The sequence below is a fragment of the Cryptomeria japonica genome, chromosome 5 (assembly GCF_030272615.1).
Source record: "Cryptomeria japonica chromosome 5, Sugi_1.0, whole genome shotgun sequence".
Classification (NCBI taxonomy): domain Eukaryota; kingdom Viridiplantae; phylum Streptophyta; class Pinopsida; order Cupressales; family Cupressaceae; genus Cryptomeria; species Cryptomeria japonica.
In genome coordinates this window covers 267282637-267306373 of record NC_081409.1, presented here as the reverse complement: position 1 = coordinate 267306373, position 23737 = coordinate 267282637, and the positions used below count along the sequence as shown (strand labels likewise).

The 23737-nt window shown below is 39.4% G+C and overlaps 1 protein-coding gene across 5 annotated transcripts in view; it reads left to right on the top strand.

Moving 5' to 3' along the window:
- The window catches only part of LOC131035216 (uncharacterized), a 324651-nt gene that overhangs the window by 159555 nt on the left and 141359 nt on the right, over positions 1-23737 (top strand). For all 5 annotated transcript variants that reach the window (XM_057966868.2, XM_057966870.2, XM_057966869.2 and 2 more), the window contains exons 13-16: positions 17388-17515; positions 17735-17981; positions 18193-18362; positions 18465-18586. In XM_057966868.2, coding sequence (XP_057822851.2) covers positions 17388-17515; positions 17735-17981; positions 18193-18362; positions 18465-18586 — 667 coding nt within the window. The remainder of the gene's footprint in view (positions 1-17387; positions 17516-17734; positions 17982-18192; positions 18363-18464; positions 18587-23737) is intronic.

The following is a 23737-nucleotide window of genomic DNA, read 5'->3' as shown; positions in this document are numbered from 1 at the left end:
TAGGTGAGAAGACCCGATTCCTGAAGTCTTGAATGTCAATATGGCCAAGGTCGGTATCACCGACATTGTCCCAGATGCTCTGCACTTTTGACTCCCTCAATCCTCCCCTCTGATATTGATACTTCATCCTTTCTACCTTGCGCGGGATATCTGATTTGGATGCTCGCGATGTCTCGGCTGGAGGGGGCGTTTTTGATGATTCTACCGCCGATTTAGGCATTTATTCTGCACAGTCGAATGCGGATTACGAGGTGATACAAAAGAAGTAAGGTGGGTTAGATGGAAAATACTCCAGCATGCCAGGATTAATTTAAAATTTAGATTGGACATTAAGTGACATTTCTACCTAAAAGGGCTTAATCAATTTTAACCACAGCATTCATGAAGATTTTTGATTGCGAATTTATACTTAACGCTTTCTGGATTTTGAATTAATTTTCAATAGAGACAAAGCATGAAAAGTTCTCCTAAGTTTCAAAATGCAATTTTTGGTTAAACCTTAGGAGTGAATTCTAAATTTTGACTACTTTGAACAACGTTTTACAAGCGAAAGAGATGCAAATTTCAAAAAATTCAAGCATTTTGATCAAATTTCACTCATTTGTCTATTCGATTTATAAGTATTTCAGATGATCATACGAGACAAAGCGTACCTACCTGATGAGCGTGGATGGCGAGAGATTGCCCAGCCTTGCCGCGTGAAGACGAATGGACGATTCTGCAAAGTTTCGAATTCCAACAGTTATCTCCTTGATTTAAATTTTTCGCAGTTGTTGGACGAAGGAGAATTTATCATTTTAAATGGTTTGTTTTTACCCTGGGTAATTGGCAATTTGAATTTGAATGATCTGGAAAAGTTAATGCAGCGCTTTACCTTGAATGCGATTTACGCGAAATTGGCTCTGTCTCCCTTTCAAATCTGACGTGGTCTCCTTTGCATGAAATGCAGCAGCATGGAGGGGGTTTTACAAATTTTGAATTTCCAAATCTGGGCCTGTGCGCAGCGATTTCGGAGAAGTGGAGGACTTTAAAATTTCAAATGATTTCATCTTTCAACTTCGGACCTTTTGGCGAATGCGGAGGCCCTTCAAAATTTAATTTTGGCTTTTATTCAATCCCAAGGGCAAACTTCAGAGTCAATAACGTCTCTTGCGAGCTTGGAGATTTGCAACCCTTTGGCGAATTTCAGAGGTCTTGGGGTTTTTCGAACTGGAGACTTTCGGAGCACTTAGCATGCTTTGTGAATTTTCAAAACTTTGGACCTAAACGCCTATATTCGCATGCTTTCGCCCCTTCGAACTTCGGAGCTTTAACACCTTTTGTGATTTGGAGAGTTCGCGATTTTAACCCGCTGGAGCTTTGGGCGTTTTGAAGTGTATTTTGCGATTTTGAGACAAACTTCAGAGTTCTCAGCATTTTGTATTTATCGAAATTTCGGACCTAGGGAATGATTTTGCAAATCTCGGGGCTATTGGATGTTTTCGCTAATTTCATCGCCTTTTACTTTCGGCTCCAAGGTCCAATTTTGAGGACTTAATGTGAATTTTGGACCAAAAGACGTATTATGCAAAATCGATGCACTTTGAAATTTTAGAGCAAGGGTCCGAATTTGGGGTTATAAAGCGAACTTCGGACCTGGAGGAGCGTTTTGCAACTTTCAACTCTTTTCATATTTTTCAAATTTTCGCCCCATGGTCCGAAAATGAGGACTTAAGGCAAATTTCGGACCTAGAGGGTCCTTTTGCAAGATTTCATGTTTTTTTTTACATTTTCGCCCCAGGGTCCGAAAATGAGGACTTTAAGTGATTTTCGGACCTAAACCATCCTTTGGCAAATTTCGGAGCTCTCAGCACCTTTTGCAATGTGTCATATTTTGAAATTTCGGAGCTAAGGTCCGAATTTGGGGTTTAAAGTGAATTTCAGACCTGGAGGAGCTTTTTGCAATTTTCGCCTTATTTCACATTTTCCAGTTTTCGCCCCAGGGTCCGAAAATGGACGCTTAAGTGTTTTTCGGACTTGGGGCCACCTTTTGCAACATTTAAAAGCATTTTACATTCTCTAGTTTTCATTCCAAGGTTCGAATTTGAGCATTTCAAGTGAATTTCAGACCAAATAATAGATTTTGAATTTCGAAATTTTCGCCCCAGGGTCCGAAATTTGGCCCCCTGGGCGATTTTAGCAACCTTTTAAACCTTGTGAAATTTTAACCCTTTTGGCCCCTGGGTCCGAAATTTGGCCCATAAGGCAATTTTGAAAACTTACGTAAAAATTCAGACCTCAAACCAGTTTTCGCTAGATTCTACAAATTTGGATTTCAAAGGTTTCAGAATTTCAAGGCATTCGGGCAAGTTTCGCAGCCTTGGCATTTTGGTCAGGAAATTCGATCCTTCATCAGCAGGCGAAAATCATCCTTTACTCCAATCCCACAAACATCACGGAGACAAACCTTACACAATCTACTTCATAGCTCTTCGTGTGAAAAAACGACGACTTTGGTCCTCGTGCGACCTTTAGACATACTGCTCTTGCTTGGTGGGCCTCGCCAATTTCCATCACCTTACGCCTATCCAAGGCGATTTTCAAAATTTCGAACAAACTCTCGACATTCGCACCCGAGGGCTAGACTAGCCGGATGGATTCATCGGCTCATTTCCTTGACATCATCACTTTACGGACCAGTCGCAGACTCGCTCAAAAAGACGCGAGACACGCTGCGCGAAACTCAGCAGGGCAAAGACGAAAGGCTCAAAACAGGAAGGGGGACCCTGTCGGCGACAGGGAGTGTGTGCAACGCACAATAGTTTCATACAGGTTCCCTAGAGTTTACAGTCCTGTATCATCTAATTTTGCTTCTAATTGATGTTATTTCAGCTTGACTGGATGGTTTCTTTAATGAAAAAGGAAAAAAGGAGAGGGATAAAGAGTGAATAAGAACAGCTAACTAATTCTAACTAAGACAACATATTTCAACACATAGACAGAAGTCTTAATATAACTAGAAATTACTTTGCCAGCCAATCAACACAACTAGGTAAAAACCAGTGCAATCATCTAAGGATTTCGAATTTTCAAGCTATTTAGATATGAATTATAGACTCTTACACCTAATTATCCAAATCTAATAACCAAACTTAGCACAAAAGGGGTTCAGACTAACCATGCAAAGGAAACAATAATCAACTATTTCCTAATGGTATGAACCAAGATTTTCTATCAAATATATGGATAAATAATTGTCTAAAATTAAATACAATTGCAGAAATATGAAATAAATGGAGAAGAGGACCATGCACTCATAGTAGAACAAACACAACTTTAACTTCCATTAAATCCTGTATATATTTCGCCAGAGTTTTTGCAACAATCTTTGTTTTTTCTCCTTTTTACAAAGAGGAACTGATTCCTTTATATAGAATTCCAAAAACGGATGAATGGCCAAGATTAAACTTAAACAAGAGGGCCAGATTCATCCTCTACCAAAACTGCCCATACCCATAAATGGGAGGCAAAATATCAGCAACAACAAAAGGAGAAACAATAACTACCAAAAAGGTGATTAATAACTACCCCAAAAAGCTGCTCCAAAAAGTGCACATGCACGGAGCTCAAGATTTACAACTGTTTTGGCAGTTTAGAAATGAACTTTATGCCTAAAAAGTGCTTTTAAAGATTTTTAAAAGAAACTTGCACTTTATGAAAGCACTTTCTCCTTTTCTGCTGTAGACCCTTTTTCCAAAAATTCATCCTTGTTGTGCAAATACTCCTTCCAAATGTCCCGACCTGCTGTACGCTCTGCCTAGACATATTCTTGAAATCTGATGCATAGCTGGAACAACATCATGCTTTGGGGCATGGGAGGATGGAGTATTTTATATTGCATACCCTCCAAGTGGCGATCTACATGCTTTAACCCATCCTTCTAGTCGAACTGATGAGCCTCAAAACTTAATATGTCCGAATGCAACCCACTGGCAAACTCTAGGTCCTTGTTGTGATGTATTCACACATCGCCCCATTGCAAATGGGGACCCCTACTTTTTGCTTTCTGGGGTTTGTTTTTATAAGTCTTTTGGGGTTTTGTCTATCAGCCTTTGCATGCTGAGTGTTGCCAGAGGGATCACTAGGATGGTAGGCTCTGCTTGAGCCAGGGAGAGTCAGTAGGTGCTCTAGGTTAGGGTTTCTTTGAAAGTCTCCCTTAGGCCTAGTTTTGCTCTTGTTGCTAATAGTGTCTTGTTTGAGTTTAAGGAGCTCAATGAAGCTTGGTGAGTGAATATCGTCTTTGAAGATCTGAGTTAGGTCAAATTGGTGAGTGATGAAGTTTGGAATGTCATCCTGATCTTCAAATGTCCTGAAATTTGGCTGTCTGGAATGTCATCCCGATCTTGAAATTTGACTAAGCCTGGAAAATTGAAGAATCCTTCAAAAACTAGATTTTGTATTATAACTCCTGGAGGTCCGAAACCACTCTCAAACATCCTGACAGTATATATGGAATATAACGTAAATGTTATATTCCATATATGAATCCTGACGGAGAGACCAAAGTGAATTTCAATTTCGCTCCTAACCCTTCCAAAGGGTCCAGAGCGAATTCCTCTATAGGACATTCTACTTTGATCCAAACTTAGAATTAACTCATTCCCAAGCATTATTGAGGGCAAAACACTTATTTGGAGTGAAGAAATATGAAAATGAAGTCAGGATTTGAGCATAAGGAGGAATTTCACTCCTGACCATTCCAAAGGGTTCAGAGCAAAATTCATATGAGACCCTTCTTTCTTCACAAAACCTTGAAGTGAATGCTAACTTGGACTGGAGGATGATCAGGAGAGGCCTAGCCTAATAAGTTATATCCAAGCCAAAGAAGGGAGGAAAAAGGTGAAAATGAGCCTAAAATGAGAATTTCGCTCCTGACCCTTCCAAAGGGTCCAGAGCGAAATTCACTTTTCCTCTATTTTGCTCTTTGATATGGCCAAGTTTTGGATTTTTGAGGCATGGTTGAGGAGGCTTTGATGCATATTTGCCTTTGAGAAGAGGTTTGAGGCGATGAAGTGGTAGAAATCAACCTAAAAGGAGAATTTTGCTAATGACCCTTCCAAAGGGTCCAGAGCGAAATTCTCTATAGGTCCTGTCCTTGGCCTAGGTCCAGAGTGAAATCCTCAGTTTGACCCCCTATCTTGCCTAAAATGATGAAAACGACCTTTTCTTGAGCTAGTTTGATGGTGGATTCACTTAAATGTGGAGAAAGGAGCTTGAATTTGATCAAGTTTGAAGGAGAATTGGATGAATGAAGTGGAAAACCAACCAAGAATGTGGATTTCGCTCCTGACCCTTCCAAAGGGTCCAAAGCAAAAATCCCCATAGACCTCATTTTCTTCCTTGTTTTGGCTGAGTTCGTAGTGTCTAAGGCATGTTGGAAGGTAGGTTGATATGTTCTTGCCTTGGGGAAGTGATTGAAAACATTAAAAGGTGGGGATTTTGTCCTAGATTGTGAATTTTGCTCTTGACCCTTCCAAAGGGTCCAGAGCGAAATTCTTCATAAACCTCATTTGTTTCCTTGCTTAGGCTGCCAACCTTGTTCCTTGGGCATAGAGTGATGCATTTTTGCCTTACAAAGAAGATTGGAGTTGAAAAGATAAAGATTCAAGCCTAGAGTGAGGATTTAGCTCCTGACCCTTCCAAAGGGTCCAGAGCGAAATTCCCCAAAACCTCTCTTTTCTCTCAATTTTATGCCAAGACAAGTGTGGGTTAGGGTGAATTGAGATTGGGGATATCCTTAGGCATGACTTTGAGTTGCTAGTAATCAACAAATGTGAAGGAATTGAGCAAAAACTAGGATTTCACTCCTGACCCTTCCAAAGGGTCCAGAGCAAAATTCCTAAGAACACCTATTTCCCCTTCAAAACAAGTCAAATTTTTGGTTTTTTTTGCCTGGATAGGAATAGATTGATATGTCCTTGCCCTTTTGAGGTAAATTGAGTTGAAAAAATGATGAAATAAGCTCAAGAAGGTGAATTTCGCTCCTGACCCTTCCAAAGGGTCTAGAGCGAAATTCCTAAAATCCACCTTTTCCTTTCATTTTTGTGTCAAGCTAAGTGTGGATCAAGGTAGATTGAGCTTGGAAAAACCCCTAGGCATGCCCTAGAATTGATTGTGGCCACCAATGATCAAGATTTTGAGCTTAAATTAGAATTTCGCTCTTGACCCTTCCAAAGGGTCCAGAGCGAAATCCTAAATAGGTCCTGTCCCTGGCCATGATTCTTAGTGAAATTCTCCTTTCTAGCCATTTTGAGGGTCAAGCAAGTTTTGTCATGTTGAGAGAGGGATTCAAAGATAAAAGTCCATGTATGAAATGTGAAAAGAGTAGACCTTGGTGAAGGAAAACAAGCAAGTCAAGAATTTCGCTCCTGACCCTTCCAACGGGTCCAGAGCGAAATTCTCAATTTCACCTAATTTGCTCATAATGAAGGTCAAGTTGTGGATTCTTAGGCTTTGGTTAAGAGAAGGATAGCGTATGCTTGCCTTGGAAGGCATTTTGGAGTAGAGACATGATGGAATTTGTCCTAAAATGCAGATTTCGCTCTTGACCCTTCCAAAGGGTCCAGAGCGAAATCCTTAAAAAACTCCATTTTGCTCCAATTTTGTATCAAACTTGGTGCTGGTTGAGATTAAGGGCATCCTTAGACATGTATCTGAGCAAGTATGGTCACAAAGTAAGAAGAATTTGAGCCAAGAATGCAAATTTCGCTCCTGACCCTTCTAAAGGGTCCAGGGCGAAATTCCTAAGTGGTCTAAATTTTGCCTAGGTCCTTGAGCAAAACCTATTCCTTGGCAATTTTGGAGGTGAATGACTTGATCTTGGTGAAGTAATGTTGAAAATGAGGTCTAATTGAGCAACTTTGTCAAAATTCGCTCCTGAACCTTCCAAAGGGTCCTGAGCGAAATTCTAATAGGACCTGTCCCTGGAGAGGATTTTGAGCAAGCTTCATTTTGATGTCTTCTTGTTGATGATTTAAGGTAGAAAATGCTATGTTAGTTAGAATGAATTCATTATGTGTCCTTAATCACCTTTTGGTTGGTTTTGCAAATGGAAGAAGACCAGGCCAGGGTAAGGACGACCTCTTCCAGTCCATCATCATCAAGGACGTTCCACATGCAACAAGGGAGGACTCAAGGTGCTTTGAAGCGTTGGAAGACTAGGGGTGTTCAAGGAGTTCAAGTTAGCCTCAAGACCTCATTCTACCACAAGATGACAAAGAAAGGCTTTGCCAGCACTTTAGGGCGAGATATGCTACTAGAGAAGGAAGACTTGACAATAAGGAAGCTTGGTCAAGCAAAGGAAGTACATCATTCATCATATCAAAGACAGAGGAGGATCAACCAAGTCACAAGCATTAGGCAAGGTAGCATCCCAGTCATCATTCCTCCGGTCGGATTGGTCCACCTCAGCAGGACCAGATTCGACGTTTCTAATCTATTGGAGGCGGCACAAACTTTGGTCTACCTACCCATGCTTCCTATTGGTCCTCACTCTTGGAATGTAATTTTCTCATTGGCTAGAGGAAGTTTGTTGTAACAAACCCTAATTAAGGTTTCTATCTTGTAATCCTAGCCATTGATTCTAAGACAATAAAAGCCGTCTGTTTGTAAGGGGTTCTGTATATAAAGCCCTAGCTCCTCATTTATAAAAGCTAATAGTTAATAGTTAGCTAATAGTTAATAGTCAGAGAATAGGAAATAGTTAGAGAGAATAGTCAATAATTCGTAGCATTTTAGAGTAGAGTAGAAAGAGAAGGCAAAGATTGTTGCCAAGACATTGTTGCAAAAGACTTGTAAACTTCATTGAAGAAATGGTGAATTCTATGTGTCGATTCAACAATTTGCATGGTCTCTATACTTCTCAAATTTGATTTCATGTTATTAGGTGAATGGAAGAAATTTGTATGACCAATGGTGAAATTCGTATATCCATACTACTAGTGGTTTGTTGATTGCAGACTTGCCTTTTGTAGTCAACTGGAATCATTCAGCTTAAGCTTAACTTCAATTATCGCTTCTTCATTGATATGGATCAACCTGACGGTGTCCATGTTGGTAGCGGTGATCTAAACATCATAAAGCTTTCCTCAGAAGATCACACTAACCTTGTGGAGATGATCCTAGGATGTCAAAGCAAGACTTAGTTAGAATTTCATCAAAGGTCATTCATTGCTCTTACGTTCTTAGTGTTAGAAATAGATCGCGTTCCAACCCTTATCCTTTTTCCTTTTTTTCAAAATCAATGGCCAGTGAAATTCCACGTTCCAGTAATATCCAAAGCAAATCAGACGTTCAGGTCGTCGAAAGTAAGTCCCCTTGTGATTTGAGCAAAATCACATCGTACCGCAAAGAGCTTATCCACACATAGAGAACCTACATATCAGAACCTTGGAGTTACTCCGACTGATCCTTCGGCGAGATCTTTAGCAGTCGAGAAACTTTGTTCAAGAGAGGATAAGGTACCTTTAGGTATTTTATTATGTGTTTGGTCGTGTACAAAAGACACATCAATAGTCCTCCATGGAGTATGCGACCTTATCAATTCTCAATCTATCCTCCCAATCTAGTTGTACTTGATCATCGGACAAACTATTTTTCCAACTCAGAACCATTGATCAGAGGATCTTTCCACCAAGATCCCTCATGTTTTTCAAAATTTCCTCGCATTCCTCCTGCTCTTTATTAATGGTGTCTTTTGTGTCACTCTTCATGTTGGCAGTCTAGTACCATTCTTTAAAACCGCTGATGTCATAAGGATCCAGAATAGCGGACAATGTGGGAATCTGCATGTGGGTCCAAAAAAGAGCCCTCATGAGGGGAAGAATTGTACCAACCATCTCATGGACCCTGAAACACTCCTTTACCTCGAACAATTTGACAAGAATGGTCTCTCGGTGGTGGGCCATTTCCTTTACATCTTCAATGATCTACTCTCCCTTTTCCTTAATGTCTCGAATCCATTCCTTGACAGCTTTGGCAGTATCACGTACTCCTTCGAACTCTGTTGTAGTCCTTTGTGCCAATGCCAATGGGGGGAAATGGGATTCAGGGGTATGTTGCAATGGTTTTAGCAGGTGATCAATATATCCCTCATCCTGCTCAGCACGACTTCGGTACATATTTCTCTCAGTAGTCATTTGGTACATATTCTTGCTCTTTGGTGGCTCGTCCTATCGGGATGGTTGTAATGCTATAATTGGCCAATGCAATTTGATCTTCTGGCTTATCGACAGGTGGGGTAGCGATATGGATGGTGCGGTTCCTCTACTCATCCTTGGTGATCCGGGAGTAGGTCTTGGGCTTTTTCTTTCCTTTGGACTTTGTTTACCTATGCGAGAGAAGATATTCTCCAAGTTCATAGGCGGCTTGACGGTTGCTTTCCGCTGTGCACGAGCAATTAGCCAGTCTTGAGGGATGGTCTGTCTGGATGTTACGGCCAAATTCCCACTTTGCTCCTTAGAGGATTCAACTGGCTCACTACCTATCTGCAATTGATCTGTCATAGAAGGAAGAAAATGTAGTATCCAGTCCTTTACTCATAGCTGAGTTCTCCCCTACCTCACTGAACAACTGTCGGGTATCCCCTTGTGATGGTTGCTCTTCAGTTCTGTCGGGCTCGTGGGTCTCATCCCCCTTTCGTTCTCCTTTGATGGTGGTGTCATCTTTGCCGGTGCTATTCAATTGTAATTCATGTCGACTCCCCTGGGTGAGCTCATGCTTACCAGCCTCTTGATTAGGCGCAATTTCTCCTTCCTCAACTTGATTTCCAGGTTCATTAGAACCAATGATCCCGACCTCTGCATCTGGCTCACCTTGTGCTGGAGGATTATTATCCTCGAATGCATCAACATCACTCTTGGAAGGCGGAGCAGGTATATAGTCAAGTTCAACTACATCATCCTCCGAACTGGGGTCTTTGGATGAAGAACTAACTTCTGGCCTTCTAATAGGGATCTTTTCCCTTCTAGTTCTTTTTGATGCTCAAGTCCCTCTATTAGCTCTGGCTTTCTTCCTCTTCTTTTTGGGTTTCTCAATCTCTTTTTTCGATGCACTTGAGGTTCCCTCATCTTCCGAAGACTGGGAATCGAGACTGCCCATCATATGGTATGTAAATTGAATTCCTTCATGGGTTAGTTTCTCAATCTGCTAGGATAACCAGTGATCGGTATATTTTCCTGGAGCTGCCATAACTGCCTCAAAATCAGTAATCAGATCTTGAGACCAATCAATGCCCGGCAAGAGGTATTTTACTGCCTCAAACTCTTGGACGTGCAAGCAATTGCCAGAATCTGTCACCTGATCTGGGACCCAACGGTACTCATAAAGCTGCATTTGCTGCACACTTAGCCTCGAATACTCACGCCGTCAGACCTCATAGTCATCGGAACAATTGCTCCAATAGTCCTCAATTGATGCCTTTGCTTTGTAGCGCCTGCCATAGGCTCTTTTTGCCAAATTGTCATGATCGAAACACTTCCTTGGGAAATGTTCCTGTAGGCCATAAGATGCTAATTCAACAAGTGACTCATTAGCTTGTACTGAATTTTTGAAATGCACATGGAGGGTACCCAAAATCATAGAGAAGGTGAATCCGGACTGTTTCTTTTCTCTGAGTAAGTTGCCCGTTGGATGTGCCTGCCTTGCGACTTCCATAAGGACTATTTTGTCTGTCGGATAGCGTGGAAATCATAATGGTGCTCCCTCAAAGCCGGCTATTCTAATATAGGTGAACCTAGGGAATTGAATAAACCATGTGTCATACTTTTGTACCAAAATGGTAGCCTTCTCTAAGAGCCTTATGTGCAATCCCCCCTGCATCAACCTGACTAGGCGCATTGTAAAGGTGTCATTGACATGCTCATATTGACCAATTGCATAAGCAGCGTTGTTCTTTTCTCTTTGAGCTATGTCATAGTAATGCAGTTGAGGATAGCATTCATACACCTTGACTTGATTTGGGCCGTTCCTGATTTCACCCTTCTTGATTAACCCTGTCAGCGTCTGGTGTCGGGCAAACATGTAAATCAGGTAGGAGGTCATGGTAAAGTACTTCTTTTCCTCAAGTTCGACCAGCTGTGTATGGATATTATCACTTTTGATCTGAGCCCATTCGAACTTGGATTTCTCGGCAAAGGCCTACTCCGTAAAGTAGAACATCCACTCTTCAAAACAGTTAGATTGAGGGAGTCCCATAACTCGGCTGAGTAAGGTGACCATATCACCTTGCTCGTTATGAAAGTCACTTCTAGGGGTCTTTTCACTGATCCTAATACTCGGAGGCCTCCTCTCCTTATACCATTCTTCGTTTATCAATGTCATGCATTTAGCAGGGTTCATGTCGTAAGCATCTTGTGCTTCATCTATAGTTGTAGCAATGGGATTATCGGGAAACGGGATGTCAAATGCTTTGTCAATGGTTTCAGGTGTGAAATGAGCTAGCACCATATTTTCTAGAACCACTAATCTGGTCTCTGGCTGATAATGTCGGGCAGCCTCAACTACTAGCTCCTAATTTTGCACGGATGGAGGGAAACCTGTTGCCTGAGCGATACCACTTTCCATCATCTTCCTAGGCTTGCCATAGGCATTAGGAGAATATACCCTGTACCTAAAATCCTGAATGTCTATGTGGCCCAAATCAGTATCTCCTATGTTCTCCCATATGCTCTGGACTTTTGACTCCCTCACTCCTCTTTGGTACTGGTACTTCATCTTCTCCCCTTTGCGGGGAATGTCAAATTTAGAGACCCGAGATGTTTCGATTGCACTAGGTGTATTTGAGGATTCTACAGCCGATTTAGGCATTTATCCTGCACAACTGGATGCAGATTACGAGACGAGATGAGGGAAGTGAACAGGTTAGTCAAAATAGAGGATGATGTTAGCACACAAGGATCAATGGGAAAACTGAAATTTGAAGAAAGTATGATGCTTTAGTAAAAGTGTCTGCTTATCTAGAAGCAAAATGCTATGAAATAGGAAATTAGGCTGGATTGTTTAAATCTGTTTATTGGAGCGATCTTCAAAAGGTGCCACCTCCGACTAACTATGATGGTGCGGACAAATGCTCATTCTTGCAGCTAAGGGTTTGGGTCTTTTAACAATTGCCAGAAAAGTTTTGCCTAAGTTCAACTTTTCCAAAATGTTCAAAATTTTCCTGTCTGAATTTTTTGCTTTGCCTTTACGCTATGTTTAATGCTTTGCTTAATACCTTTCAAAAGAGAATTGTGATCTACAAAATTTCATCTGATTAATTTTCCATTAACCATTTAAGCATAGTGACCTGTTTTGCATTTATTTAATGACTTTAGAGGAGACAAAACGAGTCATACCTGGTTTACAAGGTGTTTATCCTGCGATCTCTCCAAACTTCGGCTTAGAAAAGATTTGTGCAAGTTCGGCCTGCAAGGCTCTTTTGTAAACTTTGAAAATGCCTTCCTTGCGATTTTTGGACTACGGAGGGACTTTGTAAATTGCGCGGGTCTAATGCCTCTTCCCCACGCGATTTCTAGCTGGGAGAGGTGCTTGGCAAAGCCCTTTAAACTAAACGCCTTACCTTACTTCACGTTTTCAGTACAGGGAGGGTTTTGCGAACTTCAAATTAGAAAAACTCCCTACTTCTGATTTCATGATGTTTGGCGATTTTCAGACTAAAAAGAGATGCAAACATTGGAAAGCTTACGCCCAACTCCCTTATCTGTGATTTTCGGACTGAAAAGAGGCGATGCAAACATTGGAAAGCTTACGCCCAACTCCCTTATCTGTGATTTAACTTTGCCTGACCAATTTCGAGCCTAAAGACAAATGCAAACATTAAATCGCCCTTCACACGATTTCCAACTTCATCAATGCTTGCCCATTTTCGGGTTAGGAGGTCTATTTGCAAATTTATAAAATCTAACGCCTTCCTATTTATCGCGATTTTCACTCTCTTTGGCGATTTTCGGGGCAAAAGAGAGTTTTGCAAACTTTGAAAATGCCTTCCTATTTATCGTGATTTTCACTCTCTTTGGCTATTTTCAGGACAAAAGAGAGTTTTGCAAACTTTGAAAACGCCTTCCTATTTATCGCGATTTTCACTCTCTTTAGCAATTTTCGGGACAAAAGAGAGTTTTGCAAACTTTGAAAACGCCTTCCTTTTGCAAAGTTATGCTTCTTACTTGTTATGTCAAGTTTTTCGGCCAAAAGACATTTTTCGAAAAGGTTTACTTCTTACGCCTTCACTTATACCTTGCGCGATTTCAATGTTTGCCCAATTTCGGGCTGGGCGTTACTTTTGCCAACTTCGCCATTTTCGGCCCAGGAAGCACTTTTGAAAAGTTTCTTAGATGTTTTAACTCTTTGTTTAGGCGATTTTCGGTCCATGAGGCCTTTTTGAAAAGTTTTTAAGATTTAACGTTTTCACTTGCTTTGCCCAATTTCAGGCTAGAATCCACTTTTGCCAACTTAAAACAAATAACGCCTTTTCCACATTTAGCGATTTTCGGCCCATGAGGCCTTTTTGAAAAGTTTTTAGGACTTAACGTTTTCACTTGCTTTGCCCAATTTCGGGCTAGAATCCACTTTTGCCAACTTAAAACAAATAACGCCTTTTCCACATTTAGCGATTTTCCGCCCATGAGGCCTTTTTGAAAAGTTTTTAGGACTTAACGTTTTCACTTTATCATGCAATTTTCGGGACAAAATGGAGTTTGAAATCTTAGAAAGTAGAATGCCCTTTATGCTTGCAATTTCGGGCTAGAAGGCCCTTTTGAAAAGCTTGATCTTGAAACCAAATTTGGCCTTTAAAGCGATTTTGCAAACCCCGGGACAACTGACACCCTTGCCTATTTAGCCAATTTTCAGGCTTCTGCTAAAACTAGTCTCTCTTGGATTGATTTTGATCGTTCTGATCACGAGACTCTGCACCATGACCCTTGGCCGACGTGACTTAAAACTCAAACACACCCTTTCTCCTAATGGCTATAAAGCTCATTGCTTCACTACTACTTGTTGGATCCCAAAATGGCGGATAAAAATTCAAACTCGAAACTCAGCAGGACGAAGGCTGGAAATGAAATAGGGGGACCCTGTCGGCGACAGGGAGTGTGTGCAATGCACAACACTATGGAAACTAACTTGAAGAAATTGAGTTCATTTTTGCAGATCCATCAGAGTACAGACAGTTGATTGGATCCTTGATTCATTTGTTATTAGCCAGTTTATGAACAACCAAAGCATGTTCATCTTGTTGCAAACAAGGATATCCTGAGATATTTGCAAGAAACAGTTGTCTACGGGCTGAAGTATCCAATCAACACTATCATTTCCTTGGAAGACTACTTTGATTCTGATTGGGAAGAATGTATTAGTGATAGGAAGGACACTTTAGGAATCTGTTTTAGGTTGGGTTCAGCCGTGATCTCTTGTGCCAGTAGGTATCAGTCCTCAATTGCATTGAGTACAGTCGGCGACAGGGAGTGTGTGCAATGCACAACACTATGGAAACTAACTTGAAGAAATTGAGTTCATTTTTGCAGATCCATCAGAGTACAGACAGTTGATTGGATCCTTGATTCATTTGTTATTAGCCAGTTTATGAACAAACCAAAGCATGTTCATCTTGTTGCAACCAAGGATATCCTGAGATATTTGCAAGAAACAGTTGTCTACGGGCTGAAGTATCCAATCAACACTATCATTTCCTTGGAAGACTACTTTGATTCTGATTGGGAAGAATGTATTAGTGATAGGAAGGACACTTTAGGAATCTGTTTTAGGTTGGGTTCAGCTGTGATCTCTTGTGCCAGTAGGTATCAGTCCTCAATTGCATTGAGTACAGCAGAAGCTGAGTACATTGCATCAAGTGTGAAGCAATGTGGCTTCACAAAGCTTCTTGCTAGGTTGTTTGGGCAACCTTGGGAACCCACAGTCATTAATTGTGACAATCAGAATTGTATTAAGATGTTTGTTAATCTTGTGTTTTATGATAGGTCAAAATATGTGGAATCTCATTATCACTACATTTGTGATATGATACAGAAAAGTGCAATTCAGCTGAAATATGTCAGCACTATTGCAGTTGTTCTCACCAAGCCTCTTGCTCGAGTGAAGTTTGTGTACTTCAGAGAGAGACGTGGAGTTGCGGAGAACACAGCTTTGGCTGAGAGGGAATCTCAGTCCTAGTGATGCATTAAGTTGCATCGTCCACCCTCTGTGGGCAATGCAAGTTGGAGTCACCCTCTGCGGGCAATGCAAGGTGACATTGGATCCTTCTCTGGGAGAAGATTGAGGTGAAAGACCTCCTCCACCCTCTGCGGGCAATGCAAGGTGGAACCTGGCAGGTTATTCTTCTCAGTAGAGAAGTTTTGAGGTGTAAAACTCTTCTCACCCTCTGCGGGCAATGCAAGATGGATATCATGAAAGAAGTTCATGATGTGTATTTAGATATTTGTGTGTATTCATTTCTTGTAGGTGTGCCTAATAAAGTTTTGAATCCATCCTTTGTGGGCAATGTAAGATGGATATCATGGAAAGGTCCATGATGATTTGTTATTTGGCTAGAATCCTCCCTAGCTAAGAGGGAGTGTTGAAATTATAGCTAAGTTCGGATTACATGTAATTATAGCTTGCTATGAATATTGGGCAAGACCTATATAATGTAACTTGTGGATAGGGCAAGACCTATATAATGTAACTTGTGGATAGGACAAGACCTATTGAATGTAACTTGTATTAAAACGTGTTGGAGCTGACCTATATTAAAATCACTTGTACCGTGAGGGCTATTTCAGTTTTGGCGCCAACCTTAAAGCATTGAATTGTAATTAAATATGTTCTTCATGCAAGCCAACTTGGGAGAATTAAAAGGCTAAGTCTCCTATATATACAAGGCTATCAATCATTGTATGACACGAAAAACACTCAAGCAAATTACTTCTCTAATCTGCAAGTCATCTAAGTATTCAGCGAATCCTTCTAAGAGATCAGCGAATTCTTCTTGAAGACAGCAACCATCATCTAGAAGACAGCGAACACCACTGAGTGACTGCGAACTGGTTTCAAGTGGCAGCAGTCATCATTTGAAGATCAGCGAACTATTCTTGAAGGCTGTGAACACCATTCTAGAATCAGCAAACTTCATCCCTGGGACAACAACCTTTGTATTGCAGATAAGTTCATCATTTCAGCATGCCCTAGGTTAGAAGTATAACTGTGATTAGGTTGATGTTAAAGAGTGAAGCTCATTGTAAATTAAATTGGTGTTGCCCAATAAAGATCTGAGATTAGTAGCTAGGTTTTTCACTTCCAAGAGGGAGGTTTTCCCAGGGTATCTGTGTGTTTTGTGTTTGTTCTTCATTGCATTCTGATTTCTGTTGTTTATTGTTTAATCTGATTGCTAAAATTAACACAATTGATTAGGTATCTCATGCTAGACTCAAATCATGGGAGTTTGACTTTGTGATTCTTAAAAAGTCATGAAAATCAAACCTTAGTTTCATTGATTTATAAGTAGTAGCATTGAATGTCTCTCCCTCTTATATGCCTATGAGGACATAAAATAAAGAATCTTAAAGGGTTTTAGCCCAGAGGTCAGTGATTGGTTATCTAGATAACATGTGCATAAGCAATCTTGCTAGAGCTGCCACTGATGATGACAATGAAATTTTTTACCTGGTGTTGCTAATATATTACAGGGGCAGAGAGAGGAAGATGCTTAGTTTAACATTAATCCATTTAGTTTTACTGTTTTGGCAATTACTAGTGGAAGGAATGCATATGAGATGACAAAAACAAACTATTCCAACCAACAAACAGAACAAAAGAAAAAGAAAAAATATCGATTTTACAATAAAAGAAACAGACTTTCTCTAAAAAAAATACGACAAAAGCAAGGAAAGCTATTTTTCCAAAATAACTGCACAACTGAAACACAGCCTTCAGTAAGAAAAGATAGGCACTGGTTTTTCCATTGCCAGAATAATTTTAGCTGCTACATAAAGCCCATAGCATTCTCTATGGCATCCCATTTAATTCAAGAGCTTTGTTTTAAGAAAGCCCATGTCAAATATGATCTTGCTTGAATCTTCACTTGTTATCAGCTTTGTGTGATTCCAGTTTCAATATTCTGATTTTTAGGAAAAGACATAAAGATGAGTAGAGAGAAGTTCAAATCTTAAACATCCTAGCTATATTTTTTCTCTAAGATTACTTTGTTAAATATTCTTTTGCAGTTCCTTACAGATCAGTAAAGTATCTTTTGTTTCTAGGCCTTATAGTTACAACAAATATATCCCTCACGGCCTCTACACAATAATAATCTGCACTAGTGCCAATTTTTAGTATTTTATTTGGTTTCTTATATACAGGAGCTTCCTGGGACTTTGCTACTGGGTTTCAAAAACTCGGGGTACTCAAAGTTCACAAGTCGAAAATTTGCTGCATCTCTATTGACAGGTCTTCTACACGTGTTGCTGCTGGCTGCCAAGAAGGCTTGGTATGTCAAACTTGCAAGCTATGATAAAAAATGCCATAGTTCTTTTGAGGCTTTGCTAAACAATATTTCTATATGCTTTCTTGTAGTAATCCTAGGATATGTCAAAAGTATCTTTATCCTTACAGCCTAAAGGTTTGCTAATTAAAGATGCTTTTGCAGACATTCCCTTTCAAAAACTATTTGTTTGATTCTTTCAAGAATACTTTCATTTACTTGCAGGTTTCAGTCATTGATACAAAATCGTGCACTGTATTATCGCATAAATCTTACTTCTCTGGATCCTCTCCAAGTATATGTGCTCTGCAGTTTGAAAACTGCATACTTCACAGTTCAACAACATTAATTTTATTTGTAGCAGCAAGAGATGCATCAGTGATAGCTCTCAATGGAGAAACAGGAGATTGTCTTACTTCATCTATTCTGCGACCTAAGAACCCATCTACTGCAATATTCATGCATGTTTTAGGTTTGATTTTGTAACAATTAGAGCTAGTCATGTTATCTGATTTTCTCTATTGTATAAAGATGCAGGTATTTGGTTTCCTTTTGCATATATTTCTAGAAGAAAAATACATGGAACTCAGTGGGTTAAGATTTTCTACAAACTTGAAATCAAATGCTCTCCCCAGACTGCCTTATAGAACTTAAGTTCTGTATATTGTGACAATGAAATGCAGAACCGGATATCAATCATGCAAATGGAAATAGGGATGACAAATTGGACTCGGCTAAACAATCAATTCATTGTGAACAAACTAATGTCTCACGTACTGATACACCTCAGACTTTATTATTAGTCTGCTCAGATAACTGTATGTGGTTATATTCTGGATCAGCCATTGTACAGGTCCGGTATATTTCAAGACTACTGTCATAACATTATGTTTTGCAGCAGTTCTAGATTTTAACATTTCATTTACTGTGTTCAATAGAGTGTTTGTAATTACAGGGTATGAAGAAGGTATATCTGAAAGAAAAATTTCAAACTACCTGCATATGGGCATCAGCCTTTCACAGTTCTAGAGGTGTTGGTCTTATTCTATTATATACAACTGGGAAAGTTGAGATAAGGTGAGGAAAATGTGTGATCAGCTTGTTCAATTATTTGGAAATCTCAACAGTAATTAAATCATTTAGTCCAAATAAAAAATTGTTTCTATATGAAGAAAGAAAGAGAGAAAGAAATTACATTAATGTCAATGGATGACCAAAAGTAGGTCAAAATTATCTACCACTAACTGACTATTTTAAAAATTTTGCAGCCTTTACTATTAGTTGTTACAAGCATGCTTTCAATGTAGAATTTCTTTTACCAATTTGGTTTTAATCCACTAGGCACACCTTGACTGCATTTCTTGGTAGAGTCGTATCGATATATAATGAGCCTATGCTGGTTGGGGCCCCATTATCGCTACTAAACCGCCAATGTTCATACTTTTACATGCATCTTCAGTGGTGCTTTAAAATTTGCAAGTAAAATTCATAATGCAAAGTCGCTAAACTCATGCTTGACAAGCAGGTTAGTTTCTATCTATCTATGATGTTACATGACTAAACCTAGTGTGTTGGATGCTCCAATCTGGTGTTTGTTTACCAATTTCAACACTTATCGTGTCTCCTAGGGTTTGGATCCAAACCTCTACTTTGGAACCCCATTTGCTTTTAGCACTTAACATCATTTCATATGATTAATATATCTATATATTACAACAATGCTTTTGGGAAAAGAAAAAGTTTTGCTGCGGTGAAGTTTAGAGTTATCAGTTGTGTAAATATAATTATAGGACTATGCTGGCATACATTCTGTTGTAGTGCTAAAAATGTATAATGGTTTACCAAATTAGAAAAAGTGAAAGGGAAAGTGAATTATTCTCCTCTTCTGAGGGATGGCTATTCTAGAATTCCTCTTTCATCATGGTAACTATGAAGATGAATGGATGGGTTTTATTTAGAGTTTTTTCATATATAATATTATGCATGTTCATCTTTGTTGTTATAGCAATAAGGTGGTCATTAATGTGGCTATCAATGATGCTTTACTATAGTAATAACCTATGTTCTATGGATTCTTGGGACAAGGGGATACATGGGATAGGTCTCAGGGATGACGGAACCAAGGGCCTAGATTTGGGAACGGTGAGGGAATGGCAGTGAGGTGTTGGTAGGTGGAGGTTGGGGATGGAGCCCATAGTATGGTTGAGGGGCAAAGCCCTCATTGAAGTCTAGGGGTAGAGACCTTAATGGGGTAAAGAAGCAGCTCCTCTCATGAGGCTCTAGGGCCAAAGACCCCATTTAGGTTGAAAGGTAGAGCCCCTTGTGTGGTTTGGTGGCAACACCCTTAGTATGTTCCGTATTGTGATAGAAGGCGGGGTCAAGGGGCGGAGCCCCCATCACCAATCACAAATAATGGCCTTCAAAATCATGCAAACCTTCATTGTTTTCACAATTTCATCACTTTGTTTTTGGCAACACCAAGCCCTTACTATTACTAAAACTTGGGAGTAATTTGGAATAAGGCTTAGATGCCTATTTTAAGTTTTTTGCAAGTCCTTAAGGTCTAGGTGGGGTCATAGACCAAAACATTATGTCCCCTAGACGACCTTTATAAAGTCACTTAAATACTTAATTTAACTTATATTTTTAACGTTATTTAAAATAATTCCTTTGATCACTAAATATCACCAAATAAACATTAAATGCACTAACCGTCCATGCCAGGAGGTAAGTGATGTTGAGGGACCAAGTTGGTTCCAAGAAGGAGACTTACTAAAAATAGTAATAATGGACTAATTGCCCGAGACCACCCTTAAAAGTGTCATAATGCATCTCTTCCTGAATTGAGCTCAAAGAAATAGTTGTAAATACCAAATAAGCTGAACTACAAAGTCTCCAAGTCCCAAGGAGTTCCCTAACCCAACCACATTAGTCTACGGGAACCCATCGAATAGGCTAATGGTCACCAAGTTGTCAGTGCTTAGGAAGGGGGCATTATAGTCCTCCCTCACCAAAATTGCTTATCTCCAAGCAAATGCAATTGTAGATGGTGTAAGATCTTTTCACTTTCTCATTTCACATCCTCTACCGATAGATTCTTCCACTTTACCAGATACTTTTTAATGGTCTTCCTCCGTAGTGTATTCCCTAGTGTCAATAATTACCTTAGGATTGAAATAAACTTCCCCTCGTCTAGTGGTGACATCTCAAAAGGGGTAACTACATTATACCCCAATGCCTTTGTGAGGTGTGATACATAAAAAACATTATGAACTCTATACTATTAGTCCATGATTCTAACTCTATACTATGGCTTAAGTTTCTCCGACCCACTCTTCTTGAGAATGGACTGCCTATAGGCCTCTAACCTCAGGTATACCATGTCACCAATCTTAAAAAAAAAAAATTGCGATGCTGATTGTGTACATCTTCTATTGATTTTGTGCTTGTTGCAAGTTCTCTTTCAAAGACTTCATTATGTCTTGAATTTCCTGTAACAAATCCCTTCCCTTAGGCACCATACTGTGCCCAAAAAGTAGATCAATAAAGTTTGGAGCTTCATATCCATACAATGCCATAAATGGTGACATCTTGATAGACATGTGGTAGGTGGTATTATAATAGTACTCATCAAGGTGCAGACATCTAACCCATGTTGTTTACCACCTTGAAATGTCATTTTTGAGGTATCCCTCCATTCATTTGTTAACTATCTATGTATGTTCATTTGCCTATGGGTGATAGTTGGTACTAGGTGTGAGCTCAGTCCCACTCAACCTAAAGATTTCCTGCCAAAAAAGACTCAGGAACTTGTTGTCTTTGTCATTAACAATGCTCCTAGTCATCCCATGAAGTCTAATATCTCCCTAAAGAACAAATCCACTACCTATGCTACTGTATAAGTTGCTAAAGTGGCAAAGAAATGTGCAAATTGTCAATCTATCTACAACAACATATACACAATCCTTACCCTATACTTTCGGGAGCCTTGTAATGAAGTCCATAGAGATACACTCCCATTGTTATTTGGGAATAGGCATGGGCTGCCATAAACCAACAAGGTAAGCGTGTTCATTCTTGTTTCGCTAGGATGTGGGACACTCTCGAACATACTTAAGGACTTCATTTTCAAGTCCTTTCCAAGTGAAAATCTCTTGGATTTTCTTGTAAGTTTTGAAGAAACCTAAGTGACCAAAAATAGGTGCATTGTGGAAAGTCCTCAGAATCATTGCCTTAAGCTCTGAATTGGGTACTAGATATATTCTTTCCTTATGAATAATCAGTTCATTAATCACAGTGTACCTATTATCCTATATAGTATCAACAATAATGGTTGTAGCCCGTGTCCTTAGTATATTTTGTTGAGATCAATTCCCTCCAATCAGCAGTAATCACTACTAAAGAACACAAATGAAGTCTCTTAGATAGTGCGTCAACAACCACATTTTTCTTTCCTTTGATTATACAATGTCAAAGTCATATACCTAAAGTTTGCTAACCCATTTTTGTAGTTCATCATTAAAATCCTTCTATTTCAATAAGTATTTTAAATTGTTGTGATTGGTCTTAACAATGAACTTGCCTCCAACAAGATATGGTTTGAATTTCGCCAAAGAATGCATAATAGCCAACATCTCTTTGTCTTATATGGATAACTCTTTTTTATGCCACTCAACTTCCTGCTTTTGAAGGCAATCAAATGCTTATGCTGCATTAGTACAACACCTATTCATTCTCCTGAGAAATCACACTCCAACTCAAAATGTTTGGAGATATCAAGAATAGAAAAGACTGGGCAAGCACTCATCACCTGTTTGAAATGGTCAAATGTGATGAACCCTTGCTGGTTCAACTCTTCAACCTGCTGTAATTTGTAGATCTTCTTTGTAATTTTGATTATTAAGATGGTCTTTCAGAAATAGACAGAAGTTGCAGAAGGGGGTTTCTTTAATTTGCAACACATATTGAAATAATACATGAATTTAATCAATTGAAACAATAAACTGGAGAATTTAGAAGCATACCCGTAGGTCCTTAGCCAATTTATTGAATTAAAAGAATTCAATCAGCAACTTACAAAGTTCTGATTTTTATTCTGAAACAATTCAGATCTGCTCTTATTTAATACTAAGACACCCAAATAGTGGAAGATGGCGCCAATAAATGAGCAAGCTCTGTGTTTCGGAAAAGAAGCCTCCAAACCACAAAAGAGTTAACAACAAAACAGTAAATAGGAAACCTACAACAAATCTGCCTTGTAAGAAGCCAAATCTGCCCCAATTCAATTCAATTTGACTTCTAAATGAAGCCAACCAAGCTGCAACAATTCGATTGATCTTTCACAATCTCAAAGCTACTGAATTCTGAAGAATGCATGCTCTCCAAAACAGGTCCAAACCCTAGCCACCATAGGCAAGTGCTCAGAAGAAATGTCAAATGCTCAATATCAATGAATGAGGTTTAATTTCCATCTTGTCTGCCTAAATACCCAAAAAGTACGATTTTTGGCAATTAGGGATTTAAAAATCATAACTTGCTTTTAAGGTTCCCAACTTAACCCTAAAAGCAACGCCTAGCTTAGGAGATATTAATTTTTCACTTATATAAATTTAAGTGATTCCCTTTGTGATTTTATATTAATATTTCTTTAAAATATTAATTGCCTGTGGAACCACTAAAAAATTCATATCTCTCTCATTATTGCTCGGAAACTGAATCTGTCAGAAGTTGGGGCCACAGTTCGCCACACCAATGAAAATAGGACCATGTCTATTTTTAGCAGTTTTTCCCTAAAAATTAGGAAATCCTCATATAATGTTAGAAACTGATGAAATGAAGACCAGAACTGAACTCAACATTGAACTAGAACAAATAGATAGACCACTCCTCAAGATACTGCATTACTGACCCCCTTATCCATACCCTGTTAGCCTACAAGGGTCCAAAAATAGGCTAACTCCTCAAACTCCTCAAACCAATGTCCCTGACTAGGATGGGGACATTACATCAAAACAACTTTGTGCTACATCTAACCACACAAAAGCTCCTTGGTCAGATTTGTGAGTGTTGTTGTTGTCTATGAAAACCCCTTATCAAACCTTCTATAAAATCTACATAATCCAAAGAATTCTTTGAGCTATGAGAGTTTCATGGGTGTAAGCTAGTCAACAATTGCTTTAATCTTCTCAAAATCTATTCTCACACTCTTAGAGCTAATGATGTGGCCAA